This window comes from Carya illinoinensis, chromosome 7, assembly GCF_018687715.1.
Source record: "Carya illinoinensis cultivar Pawnee chromosome 7, C.illinoinensisPawnee_v1, whole genome shotgun sequence".
NCBI lineage: Eukaryota > Viridiplantae > Streptophyta > Magnoliopsida > Fagales > Juglandaceae > Carya > Carya illinoinensis.
The window spans coordinates 30,275,660-30,299,488 of NC_056758.1; the positions used below are offsets into that span (position 1 = coordinate 30,275,660).

General features: G+C 35.2%; 2 protein-coding genes and 1 pseudogene across 2 annotated transcripts; 1 reads left to right on the forward strand and 2 right to left on the reverse strand.

The window, feature by feature from the left end:
• Positions 1-3,839: 3,839 nt before the first annotated feature.
• LOC122316312 (protein SEED AND ROOT HAIR PROTECTIVE PROTEIN-like) lies at positions 3,840-4,715 on the reverse strand. Its single transcript, XM_043132843.1, has 2 exons — positions 4,523-4,715; positions 3,840-4,192 (listed from the first exon to the last, which is right to left on the reverse strand). The coding sequence occupies exons 1-2, from the start codon at positions 4,713-4,715 to the stop codon at positions 3,840-3,842; spliced, it is 546 nt and encodes a 181-aa protein (XP_042988777.1).
• A 5,821-nt stretch (positions 4,716-10,536) lies between these two features.
• LOC122316313 lies at positions 10,537-17,542 on the reverse strand (annotated as a pseudogene).
• A 4,780-nt stretch (positions 17,543-22,322) lies between these two features.
• On the forward strand, positions 22,323-23,829 carry LOC122317223 (ethylene-responsive transcription factor ERF073-like). The gene is made up of 2 exons (XM_043134196.1): positions 22,323-22,680; positions 22,803-23,829. Exons 1-2 carry the CDS (start codon positions 22,509-22,511, stop codon positions 23,600-23,602), a joined length of 972 nt encoding a protein of 323 aa, XP_042990130.1. The 5' UTR covers positions 22,323-22,508; the 3' UTR covers positions 23,603-23,829.

Here is a 23,829-nt window from a genome sequence, read left to right on the forward strand (position 1 = left end):
CAACAGGAATAAAATTAACATTAATGCGGTAGATAAGGTCAATTAGAAGGATCGAGAAAGAAGGTTAATTTAGCCTATTTTAACTGACTTTTTGGGCTGAATAGATCACGGGTGCTATCATTTTTTGTTGGAAACTGCTACGGTGACTGACATATTGGACCGAAGGGCTTTACCGATTGACTATTTATTATTTTATTAAAAAAAGCTAAAGTCAAGGGGTGTTCATTCGAATCTGGATCCGAATATCCGGCCACAACTAGATCTAGATCCGGATTTCAAAAACCGAGCGGTTATCAGCCCGGATTCAATCCGGATTGTAATCGGATATCCGAATTGTTTACTTCTTTTTTCAGTAAAGATGCATGTCACGTTAAAAATGGTACTCCAACTCCAGTTGGTAAGAGCCCTAATCAACTCCAGTCCTCGGGCAAATTAGCATTTTTCTTCTTTTGTTTCTCAGGCGTTTTCCCTCTTAACTGGATGTTTCTTCCTTATTTTAGTTGTACTATAATTTCACTCCTTAAGTGGGCTGATATATAAAAGAAGAGTTCTTTACTAATAAGTGATTTTGATAAATGAGTCATTCTACGTAGAGAAATATTACAATAATAATAAAAAAAATTATAAAAATAAATTGATGTAACTTCATATAATACGTTAAATCTACATTACGATAGAAGTAGCTTTACAATTTAAAGTATCACATCAGATCACGTGATCAGTTTGTAGATTTATTTTTATGAAATATATTTATGGATAAGGTATATCTCTTCTACATAAATAGTGGGTACGATATATAATGTTTCATGAAAATATTTTATTTATTAAATTCAAAGATAGGTATTTTTGCTCGTGTGATTGGGATTATAGTCTTGTACTAATATCCAAAACACAAAATTGAAGTGGCATATATATCCACTTGATCATAATTTCAAATAATAAAAATAAATTGTTTTAAAAAAATAGAGTACTCTCGGAGTGGCCATGGGCCCATGAGGTAGAATGAGATATTTCCCCTTCCCCATGGGTGATTGCTAGGACTTTTCATTTTCACCCGGCCCGCACTAGAACTAGGATAACCAAGTTTTCGGTTATAGGTTTCGGACCGGATGCAATCCGGGCCTATCCAATCCGGATGCGGTTTTAACACACGGGTACTTATTTTAAAATCCAGTACCTGGCTTTTATTAACAAACATTTCATAGAAATGTCCTAGCTGCCCCCCCAAAAACACAGTCGCAAATCACTCTGACCCGAGTCTCTGGACTACTATTTGCTCTCGCTCCATTGCCATGTATTATTTTTCACTCCATCGCTCGGTCGTCTCCATCTCGCTCTTTCGCTCTCGCTTCGTTAGGGAAATTTCGGTATTTCATGAAATGCTTGAGTTTTGAGTTTTGTGATGGGTTTTGAGTTTTGCGATGGATGAGTTTTGAGTTTCGAGTCAAGAAAGATGAGGGTTGGACTGTTAAGCACCGAAACCCTAGCCCTCTGACGAGTTTCTTTTCTCTTCCTTCCCAATGATGGGTATTTTTCAAGCTTCGAGTAACTTATCAAAGAAGAGTATTTTTCTCTTCTCTGTTTTTGCATCTGTATGGTATGATTGGTTTTATTTGTTGATGAAAACTGATTGTCCGATTATGTATAATGGTTTTTTCCCTTACAGTTTCTAGATTTACTTTTATAGAATGTATTTATAGATAAGGTATTTCTCTTCTACGTAAGTTAGTGGGTAGGAGGATATAAACCGTTTGGTAAAAGTATTTTATTTAATAAATTCAAATACAGGTATTTTTGCTCATGTGAATGGGATTATAGTCTTGTACTAATATCCAAAACACAAAATTGAAGTGGAATATATATCCACTAGATAATTTCAAATAATAAGAATACTATTTTTTTTTTAAAAAATAGAGTACTCTCGGAGTCTCGAGGCGTGGCCATGGGCCCATGAGGTAGAATGGGATATTTTCCCTCCCCCATGGGTGGTTGCAACCCAATGGTGGCCCGCAATCCGCGGCTAGAGCTACCATCGAGGAGTTGCCATGAGGTAGAATGGGATTGCTTCTTTTCCTAATTATTTTTAATAATTTTGGGATTTAATCTTTTTATTTTAAAATTTATGTTTTCGTATATCTTTATTATATATTCAGATAATGTGTAATTAGTATGGTACGTATCAATTTTGTATTCATTGAAACATGTCATATTTGCCATGTGGCAAGACGCTCCGTTAATGTATTAAACGAAGATGCAGTACTGAGGTAATTGATTACGGTTTAAAAAAAATCTTAAGCATTTATGGAAACATTTATGGAAGCTGAACATTCCAGGAAAAATAAAACAGATGATATGGAGGGCACTAAGTAATATTCTACCTACAACAGAAAATCTTTTTAAAAAGAAATTCTTAAAGAGCAACATATTCCCCATTTGCAAATCAGAGAAAGAATCCGTTATCCGTGCTTTGTGGATGTGTCCTGCAACAGCTGATGTTTGGGAGGATGGTAAAGTCAAGTCAGAAAATGGAAAAGGAATTATGAAAGCTTTGACATACTATGGGCTGAGATGATTTCAAGATTACCAAAGGAAAGTGTGGAGCATAATTCTGCTATTCTACACCAGTTGTGGCTTAGAAGGAATAATTTCATCTTTAAAAATAAATTCAGAAGTCCAACTGATGTTCTTGAGGTGGCTATTACTGAATTATCACAATTCCAACAGGTGCACCAAAGAGATACCAGGATATTAGAAAGGGTCCATTCTGGGAGAGCTTAGCAATATTGGTTTCCTCCAGTGGGGTCTCGGTTTAAAGTCAATTTTGATGCCGTTTTCGATAAGGAAAATGAAACAATGGGCATTGGAATAATTATAAGAGATAGTGATGGAGCAGTGCATGCAACTCTTATTGCAGCAAAGGATCATATATATTCTGCTAGTCAAGCAGAAGGAAACTCTATGGGGAGAGCAATGAAGTTATGTTTGGAGCTGGACTTGGCTCAAGTTGATTTTGAAGGGGATGCTAAAGTGGTAATAAATGATGTTAATTCCAGATTAGTCAACAACTTATGGTATGGCCAACTTACGGAAGATATCAAGATAAAGTTACAGATTCATCAAGAGTGGAGTCTTAATTTTATTCTTAGAATCTGTAATAATGCTGCTCATACAGTAGCTAAATTAGGCTTAAGGGCTGAGAACGAGATGATATGGTTAGAAAATGGGTATTTAGAGGTCATGCGTGCAAGTTCTCTTGACAATAGATGTAATCCTGAAGTTATATGAATGAAGGTTTTCTTTTCAAAAAAAAAAAAATCTTAAGCATCAATATGTCAAAGTTCAAAAGCCTACATATATATAAATATATATAATATATATCACAATTTACAAAACCAGTAAAAATTTTAAGTACTGCATTTATAATTAAACGTATTGATCATCATGTGCATCTGATCATGATCTATATATGTACTAATTACCTAAGGATAGGGAAAGTCTTTTTTTTTACAAGGGCGAAGGGCTTCGAATCCAAATTTTCATTTGGAGAATCACGTCATATCTCATCAGGCTCTTGGCAAGGATAGGAAAAGTCGCATGGTTAATTTGCACTTAATTTATTTATAATCCAAATATATATGAATCGCATTACAAATTGACTCTCGATGGCAGAGGCACAGATCACGTATTCTCTGACCACCAAATATAAAATCAGTAATAAACAACAGAAATCAATCCCACGCATACATGATACATTCTCCAAACTGCATGCAACTTGATTAAAACAGAAAACAAAACCCAAAAACAAAGAATTAGGCATGTCATGTGTAGTACTAGCTAGTCTAATAAAAACCGGTTTGAGGGAGCTGTGGAGACGACTCACGAGGTTCTGAGGTGTAGAAGAAAAGGCCAACAGAGAATAACTTCATTTGTTTGTTGCTGAGAATGCGGAAAGAAGAAAGGGCAGCACCAGTACTACCATGGTTCACATCAATAGGAACTTTACAAGTTTCTAGTGGAGAATGCTCTAGTAATGCCTTGCATTCTTTTATATTCCTGCTTTCCTTAAGAAACGAAGAAGATAATGGAGCAAGGAAGTAGCCCTTCGCATCGCATTCATCACTCAATATGGAGAAAGGAATTGCCTCGTACCCTTTCTCGTCAACAGCTTTACATGTTATCCTTGCCACGGCTCCTGCATGATTTGCCAGAAAGAATATGAAAACGAATGATTGAAACGCATGCATGATATCTTCGTTAAATCAATAAAAGAACTCTGATATTCAAGTATGCAAACATATTGATGATAGAGGTAGACATATTACTTTTTTAAGTGGAACGTACTTGGAGCCTAATTTACATAAAACAAGGCCTTGAATACAGATGACTTTTGTAAGTAGCTCATCCTTTCCTTTTGAATCTTCCTTCTCATAATCAGGTTTTGTGGGAAGACTAGGCAGCTTATCATTTCCCTAATCAGGTTTTGGCTTCTGATCATCATAGTCTGGTTTTGTGGGAAGAGTACTAGGCTTATCATTTCCTTGGGGTTTTGGTTTCCCATAGTCTAGTTGTTCTGTGGGGAGAGGTTTATGATCTTGGGGTTTTGGTTGACCGTAGTCCGGTTTTGGAGCATATCCATAATCGGTAGCGGAGGCAATAACTAGCAGTGACAAAAGAAGGATAGAGGTTGAAGACATGAAAAAACGAGTGAGAGCCATTTCGATTTTATGTAAATATGCACAAGTACTAGGATTGCTTACTGCGCACAATGAAGAGGCTATACATATACTTTTATATATGATGAAGCTGCAGGCGGCCGGGGTTTGATTATCAGGTTATAATTAAACCATGAAATAAAGTAGTATATATTAATATATAAAGTAGTAATTCCTCAATTAAACATGTTTAGGAATTACTTGGATCCACGTAAGATAGCAAATGGCCGGCCGTCTTTAATCTGATGCCAGTAGTACGTACGAGATCGATCGTGATCAAATCAAGGATTGTCAAATAATTAATTAGTGGATCGATCGTCAATATAATTGGTTGCACGACAGGACACGTACAATCTGGTCAACACACACATGATATATATGCATGTCATTTGATACGCATAATAGATAATATTAATGTTAGCAGGAATAATATTAGTTGGAAGTAGGGGTGTTTATTCGGGCTGGATTTTTATCCTGCCCGGTCCAGAACCAGGATAACCAAGTTTCGGTTATGGGTTTCGGCCCAGGATAATTCCAGGCCGAAACCTGCATTTGTAATAACCGGTACATTCGGTCCAGACCCGAGTATGAAATCTGGATTCCGTATTTAATACCCGATACAATCGGGTTTGTATAAAAATAAAACTTCCCTCCCTAGTCCCAACGTCCCGGTCCCGAGTCCCGACCCCCCTTCTCTCTCTCTCTCTCTCTCTCTCTCTCTCTCTCTCTCTCTCTCTCTCTCTCTCTCTCTCTCTCTCACACATGAAACCTAGCTTTGGAACCCTAGCCATCGCTGTGTCTCACGGGTTCTTCACTATCTCGTTGATTACTTGATGGAAAGGAAAGCAGATATGGGAAGAAGATGATCCCTATGTTTTGAGCGCATAATTCCTTGTCATCGCCGTCATCCTCGTGACCCAAAGGTTTGTTCTCTGCAATTTGGGTCCTTTTTTTCGATTTGGGTCTGTTTAGCTTTTATTCTCTACTACAACTTGTGTAGCTTTTATTCATGCCAGATCTGTTGCATCCTTCTTCAGATATTTTAGGGTTTTTTCCTGTTGTTACTTTGTTAATTTGGGTATGTTTTGATGATAATGTTTGAATGTAAAAGATTTAAGGAAATGTTTTTGTGGGTCAGATCAGTGTAGCATATTTACTGTGACTTTCGAGAGATGCACTAGCTTGGCATCACGTAGCCGTGTTAGACCACCCATCACCATGCACAGCCCTACATCTAACAGAGCACAATAGCTCATATTCTGACATGGTATGAGGCTCATACAATACTCATAGCACTGGATTAGTAAAATTACTTGTTAGTTTTTTTTCTTGTCACTAATGAAAATTAATTAATTTAAAAGTATGCTTTTAATAATTATATTTTTGACATAATTTTTTTCATCATATAGAGATGATTTTGAATAATGGTTTGAATATAGACAGTTGAAGAATGTTTGAAAAGAGGGTTCTCTCTTTGTTGATTTTGGGTTTGTTTTGATGAGATTGTTTGAGTATTTTTATGGGCTAGATATGTATTGTTTTTATGAGTATGATTCTTTAACCTTATAAGTTTCTCTTTAATCACTAATATCTGAACTTTTTATTATGTTTAACTTTATAAGATCTGTATTGTTTTTCAATTTTTAACTGTGGTAATCACTTTACTTGTAGCCAGGCCCTTGTATCGAAAGAAATATGCTGCTCAATCATCTGAATTTTCTTTTAGAGGAAACCATATGCCTGGAGCCAAAATAAATTCTGCTTCTACAGAAGCACCTGCAATGCTTATGCCAAGCCTAGCTCATTTGAGACCAGTCATGGAAGGCATACGTGCAGGTATCATGAGGCAGACCTGGGTTTCCCCCTGATATTTGTTTTATATTCAGAGCCAACTATTGAACTCTTTAGGTCTAGTGTTAGATATCAAACAATGCTAGATTTCAGCGTCTCAGAGAATGAAATTAAAAAGTTTAATTTTGTGCTTTTAATGTGCATTCTTTAATTAAAAAAAGAAAATGTTGTCTATTCTTCCATCCATGAAACCTTTGAGATTTCAGTGTATGTCAATTTTTTCTGTCTTGCAATGCTATTTTTTTTTTTTTTTTTTTTTTTTGGATGAGCTGTTAATTTGTGGTCCAGGTAACATGGTCAGGGTACACAAATATAATCTCTCTCTTGAAATGTATAGTTCTTAAAGCTTCATGAAGCCCATGTTAACCATTGAATTGGTGAGAAAATTTTCAATAATAGGTACTCTTCCCTATTATTATAAAGCCTCACTTTTGGAGAATATAACTTTGACTACCTAGAAATCTGGTCATAGGAAAGGAACACTATTTTAAATTCATACTATTTTATTGTTTTAGTGGAAGGGAAATTAATAGAAATTTTTTCTCAAGATTTTTGTCTGAGCATTGCCATGTTATCTAGACGTAAAAGAATCATCTTGCAAAGGATCTCTTTGATAGTAATACCAGTTATATAAAGTTCTAAACTGAACAAGTTGCATTTTGGAAAATACATAATTTTGCATAATTTTAAAACTTTAAAAAAAAAATCTTTATTAATCAACCCTCTAGCTTGTTCTATTATAAGTGAATGAAATAATTTGTGTTTTTGTAAAACTGCAATAGATTTGGTAGAGTATGATGAGGCATAACAGATTTGCCTTGTTATTCTTTCTTGCAAGCTCTTCTCTACTCCATGAAAGCTAATTATGGTGGTTTACTGCTTGATGGCGTTGAAGTTACCTACTTCAACAGGCCAAAGGTTACATATGGTTAGGTGATCTACTTATTGAAAAAAGCTAATGCAATGTTGACTTCATAGGCAGTGCTTTGTCCTTAGTGTTCCAGATAAATGAAACAGGTTCCTGCAGTAAAATAGGACCATTGGATAGAATAAAAACAGGCTCCTGCAGTAAAATAGAACCATTAGATATGTAATTTTCATATATTGTAGTTGTGTTTTGTAATGTAATGTATAAATATCAAATAATGTAATTAGTTAAAAAAGTAATTAGTTTTATTTTATTTTATTTTTGAAAAGAAACACTTCATATAACATTAACCAGAAATATTTTTTGTTTTATATATAAGAAAGGATGTTTTTCAACATTTGTTCTTGAAAAAGTTGTATAGAATATAAGCTTTTAGATTAAAAAAAAAATTATGCTTTTCAACATTATCTTTTTCTTGAAAAAAACAAAAATTAACAGTTAAGATTTCGTTAAAAAAAAAAAAAAAACCCCGGGTATAGCACAGAACCCTGATTTCTGGATGGTAAAAACTCAGATTCATCCAGGTTTTGGCCCGGGTCATAACCCGCACCAATCAGGTTCGAAATCTGGATCGGGTTTGAAACCCGGATTCCTGGTCCGAAATCCGGATGAACAGTCATAGCTGGAAGTATTGAAGGCTTTTACGTAATTAAATGTGACATGGAAATCAACTGCATGCAAATTAAAGTCAGGAGGCAATATTGACCGAATGTTTATTATGTACTTAATTTTTAAAAGCATAATAAAAGTACCTTATTAGTTTATGACATCTGAATAATACTACATAAAATTATTTTTATGTATTTTCTGCTCATTCTATTGATGTGATTGATTGCATTAATTTTTTTAATACTTAACCAATTACATTAGTTGAGTGTATAAAAGAGTACATAAAAATAACTACACATAAAATTATTGTAAAAATATATATAAAAAGGGAGATGGTACTACTAATAATATGACCCGAGCTCGACGAAGTATTAAAAAAAAAGGGTCTTTTATGCAATCCCATTAGGAGATTGCAATAACTGCAGCGGAAAGCTACAGTTGTTAATGATGCAATCTCATTCTAGCACCCTCACATTGTCGTAATTGTCGTCACAGTCACTACCTGCAGCTTTCACCATCTCTCTCAAGTTCTCCTACTTTCTATAAGTATCTTATTATCACCAGGCGTTTTTTTTTTTTTTTTTTTTTTTTTTTTAATTTTTCAATAGATTGGACTATGGAGGATGGGAATGATCAATAGATTTAAAAGATAAGATTGTATTTTGTGTACTGTGGAGATTGCATTGTGAATTTGTATATGTAAATTTAAGGTTTCAATCCGAAACCCTAAATTATGTTAGGGTTTTCAATTTGAAATACCAAATTGCATTGAGATGTCACTAAAGAAGACATGGTACATCCTAATTATAGTTTTAAGTTTTTAACTCTATTACATGTGTATATATTGTTCGTAATTCTAATTTATTTTCCTATTAATGTTTCAAATTTTATAATCTCACTTGCCCACCACCCCCAAATTCCAATTTCAAGACTCAAAGTTAATATCAAATGATCTCATAAGTCATACAACTACAATATGTTATTTCATTGAAACAATAGTATTATTTATTTAAATTATTTGATAATTTGTAATATGTTTAAATTAATTTGTAATAAGTTTAGATTAATTTGTATTATTGTAATAGCTTAGAATCATTAGTTACAATTTAAAAGTTACTAACTCAAATAATAGAACTTAGAACTTTATGCTTTAACAATTTTTATTTCATTTTATGTAATACTTATAATATTGTTTTTAATTTTTGTTTTAATTTAGGCAATTTAGAATAGTATCTAGGCCTAAAATGGCCCACACATAAGTTCTGTGCCTAGCGGGTGATTGGCCCATTTGGGCGGGACGGGGGGCAAATGGACCAAGGTTCCAAATTTGCCCCTTGCATCTAGATGGGAGGCCACGCCCATGTGGTATGAGGACAAATTCCAGGGGTAAACCCTGTCCCCCGTCCATGTCGGGGAGGGTGTTGGAAGAGGGGGCACTCCTGCCCTGAGGGGTGCTACCAGCACCCCTAGTGAAGGGTGATGAAAAGGTGAGCGGAAAGACCAGAGGAAGGGTGGATGGCCGTTGTAGGGTGGCGGAGTACCACTGTAAACCTAGATTTTGAGCTTTTCTGGAAAAATGAAGAAAAATGGAGGAAAAATATAAGAATAAGATCTGAAGATGACCCGAACATTATCCAGTGGAGGCAGAAAACAAAGCCCAGTAAACAAAGGTCACTGTGTTGAATAACGTTAATCTTAATTTGTGTCTTTATTATTTTATGCCCTTTTTCTTATTAATAAAACTATGGATATGCTTCCTCACAGCAAGCACCATCGTAGACGGGTCATACGACCAAATTTTTATTACGAAGCCTAGAAAAGGTATCAACATCTTCATATGTGGCTCATGTCAAACATTATTACATAACTCAATTTTTTATTTCTTCACGAGCAAGTTGGGTTGTGGAGACTCGATCCCTAGACATTCCTCGTGAGAAAGCCAAAAGCTATCAGACCGTAAGGCCATGCATACTGACACAGAGAAAATGGTAGACAGACAACCTTTTTAATAATCCGCCTATTCAAACGTGCGCATGATGGAATGCTAACCCTTTTCTTGTATAATTTAATTTCTTTGTAACCTATCATGTTATAAATACTAGACCATTTCAGTCTTTCTTTTGGCAGAGTGCATAGGTTCTATAAATAATTGGTGTACAGACTGGCTTATTTCGTCGTGCTCATTTCTAACAACGTCCATGTGCATCTTTTTTTTTTTTTTTTTTTTTTCTCGATTATATTAACTGAAATACAAGGAAATCGATCTGTATGTGTTTAAAACAAGAAGGTATGGAACCATGGGCTCAAATTATTAATTAATTGTGAAAGCTTATGAATTACAATCGTCTCAAATGGCAAAGGCTAACTGTATCCTGGTCTACCACCAACAAAATCAACATCAATAAACAACAGAACTGAATATTCTCGCACCTTCAAAGCTCGACTTAATTGACAGAAAGAGAAAGCCAAACGAAATCGACGTACAATTAATGCAACTCTAATAACCATTAGGGAGTGACGTCTGAGGGTCGGTGGTGTAGAAGAAGGGCCCGACAGAGTATAAATTCATGTTCTTGTCTTCGAGAACGCGGTAAGACGAAATAGGAGCACCACTCATGCCGTGGTTCACATCAATCAGAACTTTGCAAGTTTCCAGTGGAGAATGGTACTGGAATGCCCATTGCCTTGCATTCCTTAATCTTCCAATTATCTTTCAGAAACGAAGGAGATATTTTTGTAAGGAAGCAGCCCTTTGCATCGCATTCATCACTGAATATGAAGAAAGGAGCTGTCTCGTGCCCATTCTCATCAACGGCTAGGCATGTTATCCTTACCATGGCTCCTGCAATATTGATCATCAAATTAATTGGAATGTAATAGGAGCCTCATTTAAGTGGCCTTAATCACAAACAAATTTCATGAAAACAGCTATATATATTGAGGTCCGTAGAGATTACCTTTAAGTGGAATGTAATTGGAGCCTGATTTGCATAGGACAAGCCCTTGAATACCGATGGGTCCTGATGGGAGTAGGCCATTTAATATTCCTTCTAGGTTTGGTTTCTCATAATCTGGCTTTGTGTGTAGAGGTTGATCTTGTCCTTCCGGTTCTGGTTTCCGATATTCGGGTTTTGTGGGAAGAGGCTTATCGTTTCCCTCACAGTTTGATTCTGTGGGAATGGGCTTATCATTTCCCTCGGAGTTTGGTTTCTTATAGTCAGGTTGCTCTGTTGGAAGAGGTTCAGCTTCGGGTTTTGGTTTCCCTTAGTCTGGTTTTGGAGCATATCCATAATCGGTGGCAGAGGCAATAACTAGCAGTAGTGACAAAAGAAGGATAAAGATTGAAGACAAGAAAGGTTTGGGAGCTGCCATTTCTATGTTATGTATGCAGAAAGAGAAGGGAGGGCAGTTGCAGTGATGAAGGGGTTTCAATGCATGCATGGCCTCTTATAAACAATGAAATGAAGTAGATATTGCTTGAGGAGTACTTGCATGGTTGCACGATACAAATTAATAAAGTAATAGTCTTTGATTGGCACAAGACCACCATGATTTCGAATCAATGCTTACCACGAAGTGGGATATCCACGTCCTCATGTCAACAACGTGCATGATCATATGCCAGAATTAGTAGCCAGATCACTTGGCTTATATCTAAATTATTTTCTAATTTTGCGAAATGATTAATATTTTGATATAAAATTGAGATGTTAAGAAAAGTTTAGATGAAGATCATGAAAATAGTCACCAGACTGATCTATCTACTACTTTTTTAAAATCAAAGATCACGAAAATTAAAGAGGAAGTGAGTCTAGATCTCCATGATCTGTCATGAGTAGTCCAAATCGGCAATGCATTCAAAGCTAGCTTTTCAACTAGCCATTGTCTCCAATTGTGGCATCACAATCTACTTGTCAAATTGTACCATAATTTTCATTCACAGCAGCTCGATCTCTCTTAATTAGCTTGGCCAGAATTTTGGGTTGGGTACTGGGATACAATTTATTGTCCTAAATCTTTCTTTTAGCTATTATATTTTCATACGCTATGCTTATAGTGCTAAAACTGTTTCTTAAGATTGGCAAATTAATATTATTTAGATAAAACTTTTGCTTTTTACAAATATGCGGGCCCTCTAAACCTCATATATATATTCGTATAGAAAAATCTACTTGTGAACGATTTTGTATTCCAATACACGCATCCATCTAATGTGATTGGTCATAAAATCATATTTTAATGAAAATAGTACCAATTTAAATTTTGAATATAAAGACAATAATACTAATTTATAGATCGATACACAAATATGCTTATACATTGAAAACTGCAATATTGGTTCTGCCAGCACACGTACTTAACTCATCAGTTCTGCATTTTTAAAAGCACAATTAAATCCTTTCGAATATTTGACAAAACATACAGCTAGCTTTAATGTAGAAATATTTTTACATCTATTTAATATATGATTTTAGAAAATAACTTAAAACCGGTTAATCCTACAATGTATCTTTATCAGAGGCCAATAGGTGAAAGCCACGTAAGGGCTACATCACCAAATTTGCAAACCGCATTGCAGGAGAACTCTCTCTCTCTCTCTCTCTCTCTCTCTCTCTCTCTCTCTCTCTCTCTCTCTCTCTCTCTCTCTCTCTCTCTCTCTCTCTCTCTCTCTCTCTCTCTCTCTCTGTGTCTGCTGCAACACGTAAACTCATCCTGTCTCTGCTTCGAACCCATCAAGCAAAATACCTCTCTTTCTATTTCGAACCCATCCAAGCAAAACCAAACCCATCCGTTGGTCTCTCTTTGTCTCTCCTTCGATTCTCTACGTGCGGTCTCTCTCTCTCTCTCCCTCCCTCCCCCCATAAAATCGAAACCAGATTTTTCTGCAAATGAACAAAGGCAAACCAAATATTTCCCCCTTTTCATTTCGTTTGTTTTTCGTCCCCCACTTGTGAACGCAAGAAATCTCTAGTTTTTGCAGTTTTTCTTGAATTTGATGATCTGTGTTTGCTTTGAAGTCCGACGAATTTCTGTACATTTGGAAGTTGTTTCTTGAAGATTTTGAGGCTGCCTAAGTTTAATCTTAGTGTTGTTTGGTTGCTGAGAAAACCTGGGAAATGAACAAAAAAAAAAATCGTGATTTTTTCTTCCAAATGTTTTTGGTTAACATTCAAGATATGGATATGAAAAAAAATTATTGGGAATGAAATTTCAACTTTGTAACAAAACCAAATTGTCGTGACTGTGAGTTCGTGGTTGCAGTAGATAGTTAGAGTGCTACGGTTAGGGTTATGGCTTAAATTCTCAATTCTTTGGAGTAACATCTATGGCATCATATACTGATTACCGACGCCCTGCAACCTCAGTGGGTGCTTGCGTATGAGTCAACGCCCATAGTTGTTCCTGTCTCAACAACTTGTTAACGCGAAGGAGAATGAGAAGTTTTCGGTTCGACAGAGAGAGGTTTTCGATGGGTGAGAGAGAGAGAGAGAGAGAGAGAGAGAGAGAGAGAGAGAGAGAGAGAGAGGGTTGGGGTGACTCGGGTGAGGGGCTCAACAGAAACAGAGAAACATTCATCTGCAACGCGACGCACCAGGCTAGTTGAGGGGCACTTACGTGTCACGAGTTCATTCGTCTCCGCTATTCTCCACTTATAGGATTGTGCGGTCTGAAGCGTTTCTCATGATTTTAAGCAACCTAAATCGCTTTCTTCAAATTTGCGTATCTGTTTATATTCCCACCAAGTGAATATCTTTAATAACATTCTATTTTGCCAAAATTATATTTTGCAGTTCTCAACATTAACCATTTGTAGGGATCAGTCACGCGCAGAAGTTCGCACGTGTAATCACTTTTTACCTAAACAGTGATTACATTGTTTAAAGACAGGTTTGAAAAGTGAGATGAGATAAAAAATTTGAAAACAATAATAATAAGATAATTTGTAAATTATAGTGAGATAGTTTCAACTGAATATTATTTGAGTTTTAGGAAATGAGAAAGAAAATGTTGAATAAAAAATATTATAAAATTAAAATGTTGTAAAAATATAGTTTCATAATATTATTTTTATTTAGAAATTTGAAAAAGTTGAAATTATTATTATTTTTTTTTAGAAAATTTAAGAAAGTTATAATAATTAGTTTGAAAATTTTATATTTAAATTATGTTTAAAAGTAAGATGGGATAAAATAAAATAAGATTATATGAGAATTTTATATCTTTTCCATACCCCAAACTTACGCTAAAGCTGTGCCCGTGCGTCTAGCTTTATTCATAAAAAAAATAATAAGCACGCAATACTTTTCACGACATATTTTACAATCATATTTATTTGGACCAATACTTAATTGATATATAGTTCGCTTACAATCTCTTTATTTAGACCAATCGTTATGCGACACCTATTGGAAAGATTGCCATAACCTAGATTTTTGAAGGCCAATTAAGATTTAGTGATTGATTTTCAAATGATATTAATGGGTCAACATTTTTAAAGTCCAATAATTAGAATTAAAGCCTTCTTAATATTTATGGAACAAGAGGACCATATTCATTGAGGGATAGCTCAAGAATTTCTTTTTAATTTCAAAAAAGTTTATTGGACGGTATGGACTCATTTTGAAATAAATTGCCTAATAAAATTGTTAAGCGACCTAGCCCATAAAAATATGGACAAGCTCAAGAAATTTGGTTAGGCCCACTAAATGGCTCAACTCATCTACTAAGCCCATGATATAACCCAAAGAGAAGGCCCACTTAAGCGCCCAAACCCAAATGGACTATCAGACAATATTAGCCAACCCATGCACAATACGTCTTCCCTAAGGGGGTTACAACTTACACCTTTAGAAGCCCTAATGCAGTACGTACGTACGTACGTACATATATACATACATATGTGTATATATATATATATGGAGGCACGCACATGATCATACGCAACAGCCCCATCGTTTCTTTTCAACAAACAGAAAATATACACAGCAGCCTCACACTTTTTTATACCATTGAAAAATGTGAATTTATTATTTTACCCTCTTCTATTTTACATTTCAAAAATAATGGTACGTTGAGTGTGGGGATGCTATGTAGCAGTTCTCTTCAACAAATGCCCTTCCCACAAGCCACGGCAACATGCTGGGACCCACCGCCTCTACATGTTATCCTATTTTTAGGTATGTTTTTATTGAATGAGTATTTTAATTTAATTAAAATATTAATTTTTTTACTTTAAATTATCAAATTTAATTAGATTTATTTAGTTGTGAAATTTATTTTGTAGAGCTTTCTTAATATTAATTATAGTTTTTAGTTTAAATTGCTGTTTAATTTATTTTAATTTGTTTTTTGATTTAAAATTATGTTATTAGTATTTACCAATTATTTATTATATTTTAGCTAGATGTTGCGTTTAAATTATTTTATTCAATTTATAGCTTTTAAAATTGTTTTCGTTGGATCAATTTCTGGACTCCACAGATGAAGTTTGGATCTCATTTCTTTTCCTTCCTTTTCTTTTTTCTTTTTCTTTTTCCTTTCTCTTTTTTCTTTCTTTTTCTTCTTTCTTTTTCCTTCTTCCTCCCTTATTTCCCCCAGCCCATGCGATGTCTCCCCTCTCCCTCACCGTCAGTTTTTTCGTCCACCCAGAACCACCGCTAGCCACCACCAAGTGGTGCACCACCCACCCAGATTTCTTCCCCTCCGACCGGTGATCATCCTCACCAAATTTTACCTTCATCCAAGTCACCGTTAACCACCACGAGCTCCTCCAAGCCGCGATGTGTTTTCCCTCCAGCGCCGCCATTGTTCCACCTCGGGCCACCATCTCTTCACAGTTTCATCACCGACCTCTTGCTATCATAAACCACTCATTTCCGGCTTCAGTCCATCTCCGAAGCAGCCCCTACAACCACACTTTCCGTTTCAGGCTTTTTGGCCTTTCACCGTCATTTTCGCCGCCACCCACGGCCAACCCTCACTTCCACTAGCTTTATAAACACCTCTAAATTATTACCTATCAATCTCAAGTCTTGGATCGTCCCCATTCAAAAGTGGATATTTTACAACCCACGGCCACAATGCTTTTACACTGTTACGTTGTTTTTCTTCCGCCTTTTGCAGCTTGTTGATCTTCTGAAAATTATTATATAACACTGTAAGTATTTTCTAAACTTTCTTTTAGATTTAAATATATTTTTACTTTAACAATAAATTGTGATTGGTTGATGGTGCCGGACTGAGTCCGAGGAATCGGGAGTCGGATGGATTTGAGGATGGAGTTAATTATGTTTGATTGATGTTGAGATTTATTGGATATTTTGTGTCTTAATGTTTGCATTGCATAGTGCATGCATGTTCATGTTTAAAAAGGAAAATTGGGTTTTCATATAATTGCATGCATGTACATGTGTTGGAACTTGAAAACTGGGCTTTTAAGCAAAAAATGATTTTTGGTATATGAGAACGATTGGATTGACTGGTTTGAGTTAGAGGCACGTGTAGGGATAGTGGTGAGTAAGGATAGTGGTAGAGTCTTGCCTGCGATTCCTGCCTACAAACGGAATTGTAGGAATGGTGGTAAGTAGGGACGGTGGTAGAGTCTCGCCTATGATTCCCGCCTACGGTGCACGTGTAGGGATGGTGGTAGAATCCCGTATGTGATTCCCACCTACAATGCTCTAATGGTTTGGTTAATGGGCCGTTTTCTGGGAAAATGACGAGATTGGTTTTGAGCCATTATTTGGGATAATGGTGAGGATATATGTTTAAAGGAAACGTTTTGGGCCAAAATGGAATTTTTGGCATGCGTGAAAAATGTAGATTTTTGAAACTTATGCATATGGTATCATGTTCATGCATATTGTTGTGGCATGAATATATTTTTATCTTGAGGTTTGTTTGGTTTATTACTTACCTGCGGTACCATTTTGGTACCATAGATTTTGATACAGAGTTTGAGGAGGAGAAGGCTGATCCGAGGAGGCGACTTCGTCAGAGTATTGACTTAAAGTTGTTTTACGTTTGAAAAATTATTCTACTTGCTTTTATGTTATATAAATTTGGATTTGAAACAATGTTAAACTTGTAATATTTTAGTACACTTGTGTTTTAAGCGAATTTGTATTTAAACAAAATTCTAGTACTTAGTTAGAAGACTTTATTACTCGCTGCATTAATTTTATTATACACGTGATGTTTATACATACACTTGACACTTGGCGATGGGATGTGTGATCCGTATTGTCATCATCTCAACACCTCGATTTCTATATATCCGTATGTGGGAGTTGGGGGCGTCACATCTACGCCGTAGCAACCACCACTTGAGCCCCTCCTCGCGAATCCTCCAACCGTGAGCCCTCGCAAGGCAACATGCTCGCTTGCACTGCCGTGAAGCCCTTGACCATGGAGAGTCCAATGCAACTAAAAGGGCAGCCATTATGATCCAGGCCACTGTCGCACATCCAAATAGTCCTTGTTTTGACAACCTAAAAAAAAAAGCATCCTAAACTATTCTCTCTCTTGCTACAAAACTCTGCCCAAACATTGTCCTTCCCTCCTTTGTGATGCACTGAGGTTCCCCTACCACTGGTCCCTCCACTACAACTGTGAGTCTCTCTTGCACTGCAAGGAGTGACATGAAACAACACTCGAAATTGAGAAGGAACCCAGCAACCAAGCTCTACCTACCACCAAGCCATACAATCAGTTTCGTTGCACTCACTGCCATGTCCCAATGTGCCCAGCCATGCACCTTGCTCCACTCACACTGCCTTTGACCAATACCACACAGAAGCAGCCTAATGTCTTATCAAGAGGCTTTAGGTCTCTCTATTACGTAGAGTTTTGTTACTCATCAACCCACATATTATATTTATTTTTATTTTTATTAAACTTTTTTTAATTTTGTTTTTTCTAAACTAATTAAGTTATCCTACTTATCATTCATATACCACATATTTGATAAAAAAAAAGAAAAAAATCATGTGTGGTGTGCTGTGTGGGGCTAATAGGTAGAGTTTTTCATGTATGTAACTCTCTCTCTCTCAAGCCGAATAGCATAGGTTAGGTTTGGTAAATATATATCGAGGATGTCACAAGTTGACGATATTTGAGTTCAAAGTTTGTTATTTATGGGTTTATTCATGTATATGGAGTATTAAATTTAGACTTTTTGTGAGGTTAATGGTCAGGACATCAAGTAATCGAAGTTGGATTTATGAATATGAGATTTACAGTTTTAACATCGATATTTTAGAGTTAATGGGATTTTAGGGTTATGATGGCTTCAGACTTTATGAAAAATGATCATTTGTATTTCAAGTTTTAATTCCAACTATGTGCTTAAGTAGAAAATTACATACGATTGAAATTGACTCAAGTTCAATGCTTATTTATAGGTGATTATTGATATTCTTTTAGCACTGTTGTGAGGTAATTTAGAAAAGTTAAGAAGCTAGGAGGTAAGTTGTGTTCCTATGCTAGATTTTGCCAAAACAATTACTGAGGTTGATTATGTTAAAGATTTTCATATTCTATTATAAAAACATCTTCAGTTATTTTTCCACTAGTCTTTATATTTGAACATTTAAACATGACATTTTATCATGATTGGTGTAGATGAGCAATTTTTGCATTATGTTTCTCTATTGCATAAAATGTGAATATGAAATATGAAATACTTAATCCGATTATGTGATATTTATTTGCTTAGTATTCTATTATGATATAATGTTGCATATGAAAACTTTGAGGTATAAGATTCTATTTTGATATGATTTCTGGCCCCATCATGGAATATAATAGTGGCGTCTGATATGTGGTCCTGCCACAGGACATAATGGTATTGGCTTCCAACCCTACTACATGATAAAATAATGATCTCTATCTGAGTGCAAACTATTTTTATGACAGAGTGATTTTTATTCTATTTAGTTATCCGTAGATTGCACAGCCTTGCTATAAGGGTGAATATAGTCTCTGTTTTGAGTGCATCACTTTGGTGAAAAAATAATAATTTATATTTTACTTGGCTAACTCTAAACATGCACAACCCTACGATAGGAGTAAATATTACATCTCTTTCTATTTTTTATGTTGTTCAATATGCTTGCGCCTAAGATCTTCTATATATCATTATTATAATGAAATGATTTTGAAAATACCACAGCCATATTTTTTTAGATCATTCTGCAACTTAGTCATTTACATGTTAGTATAGGTTCGCTACTTACTGAGTTGGTAGACTCAACCATACCCTTTATTTGATTTTTATTTTACAGATGACTTTGATGACAAATGGCAAGATTCTAAAAGAAATGTGAGGTAAGTGCTCATTAGTGGCATGCATAAGTGGATTAGTGTGAATAAGAGATATTTTTCCAGTGTATAGTTTATTTTGTTTGGAAGAAATTCTTGAGACATTTGATTCTGTATGATTATTTTTTGGATTTCAGGTTTAAAAGGTTGAGTACCCCTGGAAATGGGATGTGACAGAGATTGGGCATTCAAAGTAAAATTTCAGCTCATCTCGTGGATGCATATAGGTCTTCGAGTACGTAATTCAAATAGGAATTTTCTCTCAACCCAATGGCTTGAGATGCGTAAATGCCGAATGTCAAACTTACGTCGTTTAGTTTAATCATCCCACCCCTTAGTACGTACCACTACGTACGCCACCCTCTAAGCTGGATTCACTTGACGTTATCTATTGATCTCTGAAACCTGTCACTCATCTCTTCTCTTTATATATCAATAAAAGAAAAACAATTTTTTGTAATTAAAATTTTATAACTAAAAAGACTATTTTTAAGACTTATTTTGTCAAAAATAATCATTTTAATTATAAAATTTTAATTATAAAAATTTATTTTTCTTGTAACGTATCTTCGGCAAGTCATTTATAAACTCATAGCCATTCACTGTATTCAATATTGTTGTTAGGATAAGTCAGCCGCAGACATCAAATTCTAAATGGATTAATAATACGAATATAATATTTTTTATATAATTATATTTTAAATTAAATATATTAATTTTATTTTTATAAGTTATTTTATAAAATAAATGATTTTAAATAATATTAAATGTATACCATTTTTCTCCTTAAAAAGTTACCAGCAACAGTCTATAAAACGGCCATGTTTGAGGTACTTGTTGCCGTGCGGGTTTTACCATTCATGATCAGAATTCATCTAGAAGATCACCGTTACACCGGGACATATTGTCGTCATTGGTGAGATCAGCAAAACTTAAATCTTTTTGCAACATTCAATTAAATGTTAGGAATAGTCGTTGTTCTCATGTCCTTCGCACGCCTTTGTGTCACTGCTTAATTTGGTCTATGACTTTTGGCGTACTGTGCGCAACTATCATAATTATATCAATTTAATTAGTTTATTCAATCCTCTTGTGAAGGCGGTCCTAACGTTAGTGCCAGAAACACTTTTTGGTAACGAAATTAAGTACGTCTGTGTGATATTAAAATACTTTTTTGACTTATTTAATTTGTTTTAAATTGCAGCCGAAGGAGAAATTTTATTTTAAATGTCTATTTGAAGAGTCGGCCGTATGCATAGCCACGTGCAGTCACCAATTACCAAAGAAAATAGACAACCAAAAGATTATATAAATGTTCCCCAAAACCTTGTAATCATATATTATAATTAATAATAGACAGCTAATATAATGATATGCGTTGGTGTAGGTGTGAGTGGGTCAAGTGGCGACTGACTTCCTCTCTTTGAAAGTCAATTAACATGGATCCATAATGCCCCAAGAATTAGATATTCGATGTGCTTGCTAATGCTACTTTACCAATTTCTTGGCTCTACTCTAACTAACTATATATTTATACATTAATATATATATATATATATATATATATATATAATATGACACAAGTCGATTTGCATTCCTCAATTAATGCTCACTATTCATGTTTTAATAATTCATTCCAACAGCTATATATATCATAATTTCTCTCTTCCATTCTAGACTTTGAAATTTGATAAAAAAAAAATTAATAATAATAATAATAATAATAATAAAGGGGCGGAGGAAAATATTAGACTAGGTTTACACATTTTTTTTAAACTTAACTATCACTACATGTGGAAAGAAAACGCAATCAAATTTGAAATTAAATGAATAAAAAACTTTAAGTCAGATAACCTTTGATGCGATGATAAGGCCCCGTTTATATATAGAAGTCTCTCAATTTATCTCAATTCATCTCATGTAATCATTATAAATTTTTTAAAATTTCATATAAAATATAATAAATAATTTAAAATTTTCAAATTCTAAAATAATATTAAAACATAATATTTTAACAATATTTTATTCAACTTATATCTTATCTCAACTCACTATCCAAACCTCTCATAAGTCTTTGTTAAAAAGAAATGTTTGGTTCATGAAAATTTTTTATTAAAATAAATTCATAAATTAAAATGATTTATTGTAGGAGGTGCGTCAAATTAAAAAAAATATATAAATTATATTTAATGTATCAAATCTAAGTATAATAATTTGTAAACAAGAAGTTATAATATATTTATGGATCATGCTACTATGCCGCCTCTTATTCATTTGGGTTAACTATTAGTTTATTATACTTTTTTTTTATTTTTTTTTAACATTTAAAAAAATATACAAATTTACTAGTAATAATATTTAAAATAAATAAAATCAACTAGGTACAAACCTTGGAGGTATACTATCATTTTCTTATATATGAGGAGGGGAAAGTGTAATTTGCTTGATAATTTTTATTTCAATATTTTTTTACCAGAAAAATGTTACTTTTTATTTTTTATTTTTAAAAAGAAAAAAAAAAAGACAGAAAATAAAAGAAAAAATCTTCACAACCTCCCAACACTCCACGCTCCATATTTTTTTTTAATTTTTATTATTTTATCTTTTATCAAATATTTAATATATAAATAATGAATAAAAGAATTAAATTAATTTAAAAAAATAAATTCAAAAAAAATTAAAAATAAAATAAAATATAAAGTATTAAGAGGTTGTGTATGAATATGCAGCTTGATATCAGATATTCCTCAAAATGAAATATGCAGCATGATATCAGATATGCTTGCCAGCAAGGCCAGCCACGCAAGACCGAGATAGCGTCAAAGGCAGGCAGTAAAAACTGCTATCCGAGGAAGGTTCCAAATCTTTGCCTACTAAAACAAACAGTGCTGTGCACGATGACCCAACCAGCACTACAAAAACCCTTCTTCTGCCTTCGTTTCTTCTCAACCTTTTCTTATCAAGTCTCGTCCAACCCTTTTTGACATCATCTTCGTCTACAATAAAACCAAAACCTTACATCAACCTCATAAAACCCCTACAACAATCTCACTCAGCACGCTCAACAAAGTAGTTAGGCTTTAAGAATGTGTGGCGGTGCTATTATCGCAAATTTCATCCCTCCTCGCCGACATGGCCAAAACAACAACAGCGCTTCTGATTTCTGGCCCAATGTGAAGCTCAACACCTTCGAGTCGAAGCTGAGCCTGTTCGTCCATGATGACTCAGCCCCTCTCAAACGACGCCAGCTCCCTTCAGGTACATACCCTTTACTTTACAGAGGGAGGATTGTTCATTTTATTCCTTAAAAAAAATTAAAAAAAAAAAAGTATGAAGAAGAAGAAAATGGTAGGTTCTGAATTTGAACTATATGCAAGCAGGTGATGTGCATGAAGAAGAGCAGAAACCGGCGAAGAGGCAGAGGAAGAACCTCTACAGAGGAATTCGCCAACGCCCGTGGGGTAAATGGGCAGCCGAGATCCGCGATCCCAGGAAAGGGGTTCGTGTCTGGCTCGGCACCTTCAACACCGCCGAAGAAGCGGCCCGAGCCTACGACCGAGAGGCCCGGAAGATACGTGGAAAGAAAGCCAAAGTCAATTTCCCCAACGAAGACAAAGTCGAGAGCTGCTACTTCACCACCGCCTCCCAAAATCACCACAACCCGCGCTTTCTGCAGAGCATCCCCAGTTTTCCTCGTCAACAGTCGCAGAATAACACTGATCCGAACAATAGCTATTCAAAAGGTTCGGACTTTGCGTTCGATTATGATCTGAACCAGATTGAAGGATTTGGTTATAATGGATTTGAGGCTATTGGAGAAGCGAACGCTGACCCAATCGTTGGTCCCGGGGATGAGAATTCTGGGTCAGGGTCAGGGTCAGGGTCAGAGGAGGCTTATACATCAACCGCGTTGCTTTGCGCTAGCGATCTGGAGGTGAAGGCTAAAGAGGAAGAGAAAGTGGTTGAAAAACCGGCGGTGGAAGCGAACGAGGTGCAGAAGCTGTCTGAGGAGCTAATGGCGTACGAGAACTTCATGAAGTTCTATCAGATACCGTACTATGACGGCCAGTCGGCACCACCAGTGCCCAATACTGCTCAGGAAAGCGTCGTGGCTGATCTCTGGAGCTTCGATGACGAGGAGATCGTCTCTACCTCTGATGAGACTTCTCTGGCTCTGTAACAGCGTCATTTGCAATTGAAGTGATGATCCCTTTGCTTTTCCAGATTTTTATTAACGTACTGTAAATAAATATGTTAAAATTTGATGGTTTTTTCATTGGTTCCTTGACTCAGTATCAGGGTTTTGCTTTAGTTTCTATGTGTTGCAGTCAAATAGGATACTGAGAACTTGATCTTGTCGGGAAATTGTCATCTACTTGTCTAATAAAAATTGTGCTTTAATTTTAA

Excerpts from the sequence above, each read along its gene's own strand:
- LOC122316312 (XM_043132843.1), bottom strand. The coding sequence starts at position 4,715 with ATGGCTCTCACTCGTTTTTTCATGTCTTCAACCTCTATCCTTCTTTTG. Across the intron at positions 4,193-4,522 it reads CCAAGGAAATGATAAGCCTA|GAGCCGTGGCAAGGATAACA; the intron begins GTACTCTTCCCA and ends CAAATCATGCAG.
- LOC122317223 (XM_043134196.1), top strand. The coding sequence starts at position 22,509 with ATGTGTGGCGGTGCTATTATCGCAAATTTCATCCCTCCTCGCCGACAT. Across the intron at positions 22,681-22,802 it reads ACGACGCCAGCTCCCTTCAG|GTGATGTGCATGAAGAAGAG; the intron begins GTACATACCCTT and ends ATATGCAAGCAG.